A 12340-nucleotide genomic window follows, 5' to 3' on the forward strand; every position below is an offset into this window, starting at 1 on the left:
CCAGATCAAAACATACCCGAGACAGGGGCGCAGCTGGAGAAGTCGAGCTACGGCCCCAACGATTGCTGCTACAGCTACTGCAACGGACCGGCCTCCGGCATCTGCACCGTTTGCCAGGACTTCAGCCAGCCCCGGGCGGAGGAGGGCGAGGTCGCGGGCAACTCCACCCGCCGTGTGCACAACATCACGCTCTCGCTGAGCTCACATCCCGGCGAGCACGCCCGCGCCAAGAGTGTGGCCCTGGCCCTGCGGAACGTCAGCCAGACCGGAAGCGATCCGGACGCAGTGGACACGCTGCTGGACCGCCTGCCGTACTACGCCAGCCACGACGGGATCTTCTACTACGACGAGGAGGGCGAGATGCCGCACGCCTCGCTCTCCGGCGACTGTGCCGTAGTGCCCGCCGCGACCACGCGCTGCACCATTCCGTACTACGCCTCCGGGACGGGTGCGGTGGCCAAGCCGCCAACGCAGCTGCTGGTCTGGCTGAGCGCCCTGCTCGGCCTGCTCAGCAGCTGTGGAGCGGCGCGTCAGCGGTGGAGCTGCCAGTGGAGCGGTGGCTGCGGCGCACACCGGGGTCGCAGTCGCCAGGCGGTCGCCTGCGAGGCCAGCTGCCACGAGCAGGAGCTGGTGAAGAGCAGGAGCTGCAGCCAGAGGACCCAGAAGGTGCGCAGGGAGACGCCTGCTCGGGCTCAGGACGCCGAGCTGGTGGCCTTCAGGACGTGGCTGTGGTCCAGCTCCTGGCACGCCTACCAGCTGACCTGCAGCAAAGTACGATACTTCAGTAGCCGGAGTAGGTTCAAAGGCGACACGAGGCCCGCTCGCTCGACAAACTCCAAGGACCCGCGCTCGTTCGGAGGCGGGAGTGGTGGGCTGCGGTGGAGTCGGGGCGCAGGATGCACTAGGACTAGGAACTACCGCTTCTTCTACTACTACAACTACAACATCAACGACTGGTGGCGGAGATGGTGGCGCTGCCTGAGCAGCGGGGCCTTATAGTGCCTGCGAAGGATCAGGATGACGACGCCCACGACGACTCCCTCTCCCGCTCCCTTTCCCTCTCCAGCGCAGAGGCGATACCAAGCACTAGTAATAGCCAAATCAGAACCGATGCATAGTAGATGTGGCAATGGTCCGAGGAAGAGACACAATGACACAGAACACACCCAAATCCATGGAATACGAATTAAACGAAACGGAAAACAGAAACCACTTAAATATTTACGGTCCTCTTTCAAACGAAATAAAAACAAGCATGAATTAATTATAAATCTCTATTGAAACAAAACCAAAATAGCATATTTTATTACAACTAGAACAAAGAATATGAATATTTAATTAAACAAAAAGCAACTGCCACAAGAATAGGTTTTTTAGATAAACGATAACGGAAGTATAAAACAAAAAAAAAACAAAACAAAACAAAACAAAAAAACAATTTAAAAAGCATACAACTAAAACATAAAAGGAATACCGACGGAAAATATAAATAGTTATTAATTTAATTGCTGGCGAACATAAATACGAACAGTTTAGGTTAGCTATAAAACAAAAAAGACGAAAGGAAAAATCCAAATTTACTAGACTACAAATTTGAGAGCGGCAAGGCGATTAGAGGAAAATGTTCAACACACAATTTCATTCAAACAACAACAACGTACGAGTATAGGCCGCGTATCAACCACCTTTCAAAGAAAAGCGAAACGTGAACTTTACTTAAATTAGTTTACATATGCGTATGTGTATGTGTATGGAGAGTACTATAGTCAAGGTGGGAGCGATTTAACTAACAATTAAAACAATTAACGGGAAGAAAACAAAAAGAAGCCGCAAAAGTGTCTAAAATGTCTTTATTTAGTATACAAATAAGAGGAAGTAAACGTTTGTATAACCCAATAAAGCAAAAGAGCCAAAATGGAAAAGGAAGAGTATGTAAAACGCACAGTAACACGTATCTTTAAGATTCATCGACCGACATGGCGAGGGACTCTGGCCGAGATTCGGATTCGGGTAGCAACTTCCGTTGCATTCCCGGCACATAGAACCATGCGCCCCATAGGACATATGAGTCGCATATATGTATGTACGTTAGTTATAGTCAAAATGTGCAACGTAAGCCGCAAATTAAGGTAGAGAGGCGTGGTCAGAAGAGCAACAATATACCTACTATATACATACTAACAATGAATAATAATACTTTTTGTAATAAAGTGAACTCTATGTAGCGTATATATATTAATTATATATATGAAATATATATATTTATATAATATATATTGTCTTAACAACTTATCGTACATAACTTGCAGCAAATGAAAACTATGAGAAAATCGAAATGAGAAACCGAAACCGAAACCGAAACCCCTAACGGCAAAAACCAAACGTAAAAATTAAGAAATAATTAGTCGTATTTGGTATTAACTAATTAACTATTAAAGTAAGAACTAAACAATTTGAGAGACCCTCTGATAGAGCACACTCGCCCACACTCTCACAGATATAGAACGACACCTCTTCGAGCACTCCTAATGGTTCAGTTCAAGTTAGTTTCCCCACCCAATCACCCGATGACCCGATGACCCGGTGACCAGACATCCGAGCACCCCACTTCCATCTGTCACTCCACCTCTGTCACACCCTTCAATTCTTCGGAAAAGTCCTTTGTTCGATCTTTCCACTGAGGTCTCTTATCGAACGGTTGAACCCACTGCAGGCAGTGTCGGAATGACCAGGACTTAAGTCTATTAGGATGCCTTTCCGTTGTGCATCGGATCGTTTCCCACACGAGTTTCCACAACATCTTGCATTACCAAACTGACGAAATTACTTTAGGAGGTAGGAGTAGGTAGCAGGCGGTAGCAGGAGGTAGAGGACAGCAGATGGTACGCATTTTGTTAGGTGTTGTAGTAGTAACGTATCGGTATCGCATATAACGAGCAGGAGCAGCAGCAGCAGCCTTCATTACGAACCCTCCATTTCTCTCTGGTTAGCCCCCATATCAATAACTCTTTGTAAATACAGATTACGTATGAGCAATTCGCCTCGAGTCCATCTGCACAGTCCCCGACTCATCCCCAAAGCATCCACATGCATACGACGCCACACCTTCGCTCTTTGATTCTCCAAGTGTCCCCCAGTTGCGCCGTGTGCGGCACCATTTCCATCGATGTGGCGATGGTGCGGGTTGACGTGGCCGAACTTTTCACTTATTACTACAAGTATAGGGGCGGATGCATGCCTTTTCTTGGGAAAACAGGGGGCGTAAGAGCAGGAGAGGGGCGGACCGACACCGTTATCAGTCATTTCAATGGCGGAACGGAGGCGGAGGCGGAAGCGCAAACGGAAGCGGAAGCGGAAACGGAAAAGGTAACGGTGGCGGAAATAGTAACAGAAACAGAAACAGAAACAGAAACAAAAAGGCAAAGGAACAGGGCAGAGTCAGCCGCTGGCACAAATTGCGCGCATATAGAATGCAAATTGTTATGAATTATTGTGTACTTTTGTAAAACTTTTTGATATATATAATATAGTTAACATGAATAGATGCCTAAATAATAATAAATTAAATATTAATTTATTTAAATGTAAACAATAAATAGAGAAGGACACTGGAGTAGGCCGGCGGCTGTGGACCCGGAGGCGGACCGAGGTCGATTGCAGTCCGCTGCAGTTGGTCAGTGCGACTCGATCCCGGACCCCAGTCCATATCCGAGCCCCGGAATTAGCGTATGTACGAATAAATTTTAGGCACCGAAGAACGAGGATCTAGACGCCCCTGCGGCGGGATGATTCGTTCCAGGAGGCGGCGATATCCCTGTGCATAGCGAAACTAGTTGAATTGTGTACGTAATGTGGGCGAAACCATAGCTCCAGATCTGATCCATCGACTTTGCATGGTAGACAGCGCATCGACACCACCTCATGCGGTCCATACACAATCGATTCACATTCGAATCCAGATCCGAATCAATAACCAATTAGCACGAATTATACAATAATTTTTGTAATTGATTAGCCGCTGCCACACAAGCAAAACCAAAACCAAAACCAAAACCGAAACCAAAAATCGAAAAATCGAAAAACAACAACAAGCATAAAGCAAAAACTCCGCTGCGGCGTTCGCTAGCAATTATTTTTTACAAAAACCAAAAACCAAAAAACAAATATTTCAAATATGTAAAAAAAGAGATTTTTAAAAACCGAAACCAAATTGGAAACACGAAATTCTTTTTAGGCCAAATGAAATTACATAATTGTGTGCCAGGATAAAAGTGACAAAATATAAAAAAGAAGAAAGCGTTAAAATGTGTTGTATTTAATATCATGCAAGCATGCACAGAAAACCGAGCAAGGCGAATAAACAAAAACAATTAATATAACGAAATTCATAGCGTCAAGTCAAGTTTAATTTAATTAAATGAAAACATAGACTAATTTAATGGTTTAATGGAAAGCCACACAGCTAGCAAACAAAACAAAAAGTCTCCATCAGATTGAATACTCTAACCATAGTAATTCCCGAATGAAAGTTTGCATAGTGAAAAATCGAATCCAACAATGACAAGCCCCTCCCGAATAACAGTAATTTAGTGGAAACTGATAAAAAAGTAAAACCTAAACCCCACTTGAGACAGCTAAAACTTTAAAAACTAAACTGAAATCTTCTGTACTTGTTATTAAAATACAAAACGTAAGGATAAAGAAAACATAGAAGAATCAACAAATTATAAATAAAAAAAAACGATGAAAAGCCCAAAAATAGAACACAAAAACGAAATTTCATAGTCCTTAAGCTAAACTCTAAAACCAAAGAAAATTAAATTCCCCCAGCCAAACTATCTAACGTAATGAAATTCATTTCCAAAGCGGACGGAGGAAGAATAGTAATACTTTCTAATAATAATGGCAACTGGCATAATTATGGTAATTGTAAAATAATTAAACAATGACGTAAACGTAATACAAAACGGAAAAATCGAAAATAATAAAAATAAATTGTTGTTATTGAATGTATTTGTATAGAAAAATTATTATGATTATGACGATGAATAATAAATGATTACAAAAATAATAATTATTGTTCAAACCGAAAAGCAAACAAAAAAACAAAACAAATATATATATATACGAGAAACCGTCTTTGACTTCCTACTGGGATGAACTGGAGGTCAGGTCACTGGTTCAAGTGCCACGTGCGAATACCCGCGGGTTTTGCTCGGAAAAATCGGAATAATGGAATAATGGTCGGGGAACCCCCACAAACAAAATAATTAGGAGCCCTCGGGGGAGGTGGAGGTGGAAGGGTAGGAGGAAATAATCGCATGGCTCCGGACCAAAGCAAAGGATAATTGCATGCGTGTACTTAAAGCAGTGGTTCGTCATTTCCCACTTTGGCCAGTCCCATTTCGAAATCCTTGATGAAGGTGTCATCGGAAATGATGATGTCCAGAAAGATGTCCACAGCCAACAAATACTGTTGCCTACTTTCGGGCACTGAAAGGCTCAATTAGCAAGATTTGCCATCACGATCCCCACTTAGTACACAAAGGCTGAACGCCTTGTTTGCCAATCCGCCTGCCCGAGTTATACGTTATTTATGGAAAGTATAACCATGCATATCAGGCGAAAATCTTGATTTCCCCAAGCAGCTAACCGGCAAAGTGCCAGCAATCAAGTCGGGAAACCAGCGAGCGGTGGCAAATGGCATGTTCTGCAATCTCGCACGCACTTGCGTTTAAAGTGCTTCGGCTAAAGTGCTGGCGGGACTGGCGACGAGATTGTATTATATAACCTGTGTTACTTTCACTTTCGAGTTGCTCAACGAAGGTGCTTAGCGGCAGTAACGGCGGCAACATCATCGGCAGCCGCAACGGCAAACACTCTAATTAGGCGCAGCCAGCACGGAGGAGGAGGCGGCAGGACGAAGGACGAAGGCAGTCGGCAGTCGGCATGCCGAAGCTGAATCCTTCGGCTCCGTTGGCCGGGGCACTGAGCCGCCGTGCGCCGAGTTTTCAGATACGTTTCGGCTGGCGAAAGGGAAAGTTCGAACTGCGGACGCGGCGCCGGGAAATCCTTCGTTTTCCGGCTGTTTTTCCGAGTTTTGCGGGCTGCATGTGAACGCATTTTCGGTACGTGTTTATGCGCCTTTGAAATGTGTGTTTGTGGGGCGAAATATTTGCCTAGTGCTAACGAGTTGTGCGTCGACGGTCAACTGGCTTTTCTGTTTGCTCGCGGCACTGGCGTATATTTTTGCATACTTTTTGGCGCCAGCTGAAAAAGTCCAAAATAGAAACGTGAAATTGCGAATCCGTCCGAGAGCATTAATATGGCATGAAAACGGTAGGCCAACTGACAGCTACATGAATTGCCACTCAGGCCTAAGTGCGCGTAAAAGGTCAATGCTAATTGACACTGACGCGGCGAATAAGTTGGCAATTTCTCGATAATTGGGAACTCAATTACCTACTCTCGGAACGTTTTGATCGGTTGGTAATTGTTGTTCAAGAATAAGAGAGAAAACTTGGAAACTTCGGACTTGTGGCGCATACTTAGATATTTCACTCTTATCTCTCAGTTATGTGCTTGCCTTATCTTAATTATTATAAATTGATCAATTTAAAGTTGGTAAGTGAGCTGCAGATCCTTATGGTCACAGTGTGGCTTTCCAAGCTGAGTACAAGTGCGTTTAGATGCCATTGAGAGCATTTGTAAAGGTCTGCGTTGTTCTAAGTAGTATTTGACAGTTGGCTGATTGCCGTGGGGCCAGCAGCTTCAGCTCGCTGAAATATTAATTGAGCCCCCGTTCGACTAGCGCATTGTGAGCGGAGAATGAGGCAAGTGACACGCGCATCGCCGGGTCAAAGTCAGGCCCTCCTTGCCTGCCTCATTATCGCCGTGTGCGCCGCATTAATAATTCAATCCGGGCAAGTCCAGGGTGCGAAAGCTCAGCCGGGACGCGAACCCGGCGTGGTGAATTCGGCGGAGCCCGGCAACGGTGCGTATGAAAACAGCAGTACCGACAGTAATGACACAGAAAGGCGGTTGCGCAAAGTAATTTGGAAATGCATTCCCACAGAAAATGGGAGCACTGGGCAACGCGTGCCGCGCAGTGTGTTCCACGTGCGCTGGAACCCCAACGAGAAGTTCATCGTGGAGAGTCGCGAGAACCCGGCCATCAACTCCTCCAAGCTGGCGCCGCATCCCCGCCTGAAGGTCTCCAAGAACACCAAGCTCACGCTGAGCCCCAAGCTGTACCTCTGCCACGACAAGCACTCGGAGCTGTGCCACAACAAGACCCAGCAGTTCCGCCAGCGCATTGTCCGGGCCTTCGAGAAGGCCATGGTGGAGTCGGTGAACGAGTCGCAGGCGAACCACTACAACGTGGACTACAAGCCCGTGTTCGGCGACAGCTTCGAGGAGCAGTACTACCCCTCGACCTGCCTGGTCATGGAGGCGGGCGTGCGGGTCCTGCGCCGCAAGGACGCGCCCTTCAACAAGCTGCCCTTCGGCCGGCTCTTCCCGCGCCAGAAGCTCTTCCGCAACGTGAAGGACATCAAGACCTGTGCCATCGTCTCCAGTGCGGGATCGTTGGCTGGCTCCAAGCTGGGCCGCTTTATCGGTGAGCAGAACTAGTAGTATGAAAAGCCTCCATTTGAGCAGCAATGCTTGTACAATGCATCCAACACTCGTAATTAACTTTTACTTGTCAAACTGGCCATACCAAGTTTCGCTGAGTGCAACTGCAGTGCACCCACCTGCATGCACAATCAGTCGGAAGAGGCCGCTCGTGATCGGCTTGACTTAGCCGTCTACTCTAATTCTGTTTATATTCTGGCCCACTGCGCTCCGTCCTGCTCCCAGACACGCACGACATTGTGATGAGATTCAATCATGCGCCCACGCAAGGACACGAGGTGGATGTTGGCAGCAAAACCACGATTCGTGTGGTGAATTCGCAAGTAGGCTGGAACGCAGTTCCGCACTCCATTTCGATTGCAGCTGCAATCTGCAATCTGCAATCTGCAATCTACTTTTCCCCTCCCCAGGTGGTCACCAAGCCGGAATTCGACTTCACCCGGGCCCCCATCTTCCGGAACGTCACGATCGCCGCCTGGGATCCCGGCAAGTACAATGGCACGCTGGAGGATTGGCTCACCAGCGCTGACTACGACCTCTTCACCAACTACGAGCTGTACAGGCGGCGCTACCCCAAGTCGCGGGCCTTCCTCATCGACCCCCACTCCGTGTGGCGCCTGTGGCAGAGTCTGCAGATGTTTGCCGGCAGCCGCCCGATCAGCAGGAATCCCCCTAGTTCCGGTTTCATAGGTGAGCTGTGTAGTGCATTTATTTATCCAACGGAGCATGGCAGCTCAGGTACTTGGAACTGTGCCTTGGGCCTGCAGTGGAAGTTGGCTTCTTGACAGTTCATTGTTGAGTGATTTCTGTGATGCCTTCCCAGGACTGGCCCTGCTCCTGCCGCACTGTCCCCAGGTGGACTTCGTGGAGTACGTGCCCTCCACGCGACTCAATGGACGCTGTCACTACTACAGCAAGGAGGTGGGTCCGAAAATGAATTAACTCAGTCTTTCAGCCACTGACTGCCTCCACTCCCAGATGAATTCCGCCTGCACATTCGGCTCCTGGCATCCGCTGGCCGCCGAGAAGCTGATGGCCCTGGACATGAACATGGCGGAGGACGACGACATGTCGGTCTTCCAGTTCGGCATCCTGCGGATTCGCAGGCCGGACAAACTGCTCTGCGGCTTCAACTTCTTCGGCTACTGAGGAGGAGCGCGATTCCCAGTTGCCAGTTCGCAGTTTGCAGTTCGCAGTTGCAGGCGGAAGTGGCAGTGACAATCCAGGTGCATTTAATCAAGCGGTTTTCATCGAGTGCAATAAACAATTGAACAATTCGACTTTGCAAAGAATACAAGCTGAAGTACACTTGGTCGAGTGGAGCGGGGGAGGAGCCCGGGTCCCAAGTGGATTCGTGCCTTTCGATTGCTTCTCTCGGCCGGCTGGAACAAAGCCGCCCAGCACAGAGTAGAACAGAGCAGAACAGAAATTATGACTGTCCCCATGGAGCCGTGTTTTCCTTAGCCATTAAATGCCATAACTGTTTGTCTACACGGGCGACCTGAGTGCAATAAGTATGAGTATAAGTATTATGATTGTTATTCCGGCCCAAGGATCTCGGCGTGGGCGTGGGCGTGGAGCGGAGTGGAGTGGAGTGGACGAGGTGCGGCGAGTTGGGTGGGTAAGAAAGCACTCATTAATACGTGATGCGGCAGGCCGAACGTGCGGCGACTCCAAAGTGACAAGACGTCAAGTAAACAGCGGAAAGTCGGTGTTATGATGGCAGTTTTTGGTCGTTTCTGCCGGCTCGGCTGGAGTTAAACGCTGCGTATGCGCGATTAAATAATGTATAGCAAAAATAAATATTGGGATTCCGTTGAACCAGGAACAGTGCGCAGAACCAAACTTATGGCCGAAGGGCACTGTGCAGCAGCTCAAGGAGCGCAGCTCGAAACCCGGAGTTGCAGTAGAGTGTGAGATGGGAGTTTCTTGAACCCGCTGGGCCACCTGCTCCTCCATCATGCCACTTGCAGGCAGCTTGCTCTTTTGCATTTCAACAGCCAGCCAGCCACAAAGTTCATCTAACTCGAGTCCACAATAACGAGCCGGCAGAAGTGCAGTCCGAATTTTTGATTTAAGCTTCCATTTCGGGCGTTTATTTGGCAAATGCAAATAGCAAGACGTTCACGTGTTTACGCTTGCCTCGGCCACTCTTTGTTTTGGTAATTGTGCAGCGCCCGGCCCGAAAATGGCCAAAAGCCATTGGCCATTGGCCATCGACCACTGGACACTGGACACTGGCACTTGGCCGGCGGTATTTTGACATTTTTACAAGCAGCTTAAGCTTAACTCTGGCTTTGCCACTCTGCCGAGTTCGTTGCCCTCGTGAGAACGTGTTTGCCATGCTGATAAGTGATCTGATAAATGCGCGAATCAAAATATGAATTTTATAGCTGAAAGTCATAAGTGACGGGTGCGCGTGTGCAGTCGCCTCTATGGAATAGGACACCCCCAAAAATCATCGACTTAAATTAATTCTACTTATCACTGGAGGCTTCCCGAGCGTGTTTTCAGTAAACTAAGGCAAAGTTCCCATCATAATGACGCACTTGGGACTCCCGAGGAGTCGAAGCATATTGTTTTCAGCATTTAGTGCCTGCATATGAGTTTGGCGGTGACTCACTGGCTGTTTTACTTAATTTACCGCATTTTTGTGTTAACAAGCGTCATTTGTATATATTGCATATTCTAATAAGCAGTGTATGTCTTCTATTTTCTTGCACTTGCCAGGCCTGTATAGCCAATTTTATTCTATTTTTAAATAGGAGTGTGTCACATTTCGTGTTCATCTGCCGTACTTTCTGGCTGCGAAGCCCCCACACCGATCCCTCTCATGTATGATCCAACTCCTATGTAGCATGCAAATTAAAAATGTTGCTTTTTATTGGATTTTTATCGACTGCTGAATGACAGGCCCGGCCGCCCGGAGGGTCAGCAGTGACATGGACGTGGACATGGACATCTGTTTTGAGAATCCACAGAACCTCCCCCTGAAATGTCAATTTGGGTCGGCTTCGATGTTGTGCTAATTGAAATCAAATGAAATCTTTGAAAGTTTGGATGCAGGGCTCGATGAGCCACTATGGGGCAGACGGATGACTCAGGGCCGAAATTTAAAAAAATTAATAGCTTCTCCCATTGCCTTTATTCATTTGCATTGCACGTTTGCTTAGCTTCAAGTGACTCTGGTCTGCTTTTGTTTCATCAAATTGTTTTTCGATTCCGAGAATCATCGGGATAGTCAGTCGTGCGCCGAAATAAAATATGAAGCATAACTTATGCACTCTTGTGGTTTTGTGGTCTTTGAAAAAAGGGTTACCCTGACGTGGGTGAGCACTGAGTGTAACTGTGGACACTAGGGTGATGCATCTGGGTGTGTCCGACCACCACAACACGTAGTTGATTCGGCCAGATCCAGACAAAAGATGGCTTGCACAAACAGCCTGCGAAGAGTCAAGGACGCCAGACTACTTTATGTACTTTTCATTATCTTCCAAAGAAATATGCGGCTGGGATGGCGGAGCAACTTGTCTTTTATTATGGGGGTGGAGCAGGTTCTGGCCAATAAATTCTGAGCAACTACTCCGCATACTAGTGATACATGTCAAGGATACGTGTCTATCTTCTCTAAAAAATAAACAGTTGAGAAACGATTTTAGGTGCACCATGTTGAGGTACTAACAACTCTCAAGTAAAACCGATGATTGCATTATTAGCTGAATGCCTGGCGTTGGCAATCGCACAAAGACCCCATCCGAAGGATTTCCTTTGAGATACCCAAAAGGAGTGGCCCCATCAATCAGTGCGGTTGATCAAACAATCACTCAATCAGACTTCCTGCTCGATTTGAATTGGAATTGCTCTTTTGTATCTAAAATCCTTAGTTTATTCGCCCGTGCGACAGCCATATCAAAATATTTAATTGCAACACAAAAGAAGACATCACCCTCGATTCGCCCCCGAATCTCCCCACAAATCTCGAATTTCCAGGTGGGGAGTCCGTCGGGAGGTGGCCGTTTGAGGAAGAAGCCAAGAGGACGGCATTCCAGCACGTTTGAGTGCGTATAAATCAAAATATAAGAACAATATAAAGCGAAATTTAGCATCGCGGCGAGCGGAGTCGAGGCAGAGTGAATCCAAGTGAATCAGTCTGTTCTGGAGCCGAAAATCGGTGCAAGTGAACTCAATGTGCCTATGCCACAGGCACCAAGAAGCCGGGATTGGTGCGTAACTATCCCGTTATCGGAACAAAACGAGGAAGCTCCCCAGCACTGCGAAAGGGGAGCTGACAGGGAAGGACGCGGGCATCAAGCCGAGCTGACTGACTGGCGTTTCGGATCTCGGATCTCGGAACGGAACGCTATCGGAACGGATCGCCTTGCCTCCGGCCATATAAAAGAATCTAAGCGGAGCGTCCCGAGTCTCAGTCTAGCGCAAAAAACGCACCCGAACTTGCAGTTACGGCAGCTTGCTGCGGAAGGCAAATCCCCATAAGATATAGTATAGCTAAGCAAATTAGCGAGTGTTAAACAAATTAGTTTGTGCTTCCGCTGCGTGAAAAGCTTTCTAGCCAGAGTGAAAAATTCAAGTCCGACTGAGAGCGAGAGAAAGCTGCGCCCTCAGGTGAATCATCGCTGGATCTAACAGCTAGCCAAAAGCTTGCTAACTGCTGGCTTGCAGCCCGCTAACAGCCCGCTAACAGAAA

At 47.5% G+C, this 12340-nt stretch overlaps 2 protein-coding genes across 5 annotated transcripts in view; both read left to right on the forward strand.

Moving 5' to 3' along the window:
• Positions 1-2216, forward strand: part of LOC6548441 — a 39699-nt gene extending 37483 nt beyond the window's left edge. For all 3 annotated transcript variants that reach the window (XM_026980678.1, XM_026980679.1, XM_001976623.3), the window contains exon 6: positions 5-2216. In XM_026980678.1, the coding sequence (XP_026836479.1) occupies positions 5-999 (995 nt within the window). In that variant the 3' untranslated portion in view covers positions 1000-2216. The remainder of the gene's footprint in view (positions 1-4) is intronic.
• Positions 2217-6319: 4103 nt separating this feature from the next.
• Positions 6320-8927, forward strand: LOC6548509 (beta-galactoside alpha-2,6-sialyltransferase 2). Of its 2 annotated transcripts, XM_026980364.1 has the most exons (6): positions 6320-6994; positions 7076-7618; positions 7861-7958; positions 8046-8325; positions 8459-8556; positions 8614-8927. In XM_026980364.1, the coding sequence occupies exons 1-6, from the start codon at positions 6829-6831 to the stop codon at positions 8782-8784; spliced, it is 1356 nt and encodes a 451-aa protein (XP_026836165.1). In that variant the 5' UTR covers positions 6320-6828; the 3' UTR covers positions 8785-8927. The 2 variants fall into 2 exon arrangements, with proteins under 2 accessions (XP_026836165.1, XP_015011512.1); XM_015156026.2 differs by having other exon boundaries at positions 6320-7618.
• The last annotated feature ends 3413 nt before the right edge of the window (positions 8928-12340 follow it).

This window comes from Drosophila erecta, unplaced genomic scaffold (assembly GCF_003286155.1).
Source record: "Drosophila erecta strain 14021-0224.00,06,07 unplaced genomic scaffold, DereRS2 tig00000092-arrow-pilon, whole genome shotgun sequence".
Taxonomy (NCBI): Eukaryota; Metazoa; Arthropoda; class Insecta; order Diptera; family Drosophilidae; genus Drosophila; species Drosophila erecta.

Coding starts and splice junctions, on each gene's coding strand:
- LOC6548509 (XM_015156026.2), top strand. CDS start 6,829: ATGAGGCAAGTGACACGCGCATCGCCGGGTCAAAGTCAGGCCCTCCTT. Junction 7,959..8,045: donor TTCGTGTGGTGAATTCGCAA/GTAGGCTGGAAC, acceptor TCCCCTCCCCAG/GTGGTCACCAAGCCGGAATT. Junction 8,557..8,613: donor GTCACTACTACAGCAAGGAG/GTGGGTCCGAAA, acceptor CTCCACTCCCAG/ATGAATTCCGCCTGCACATT.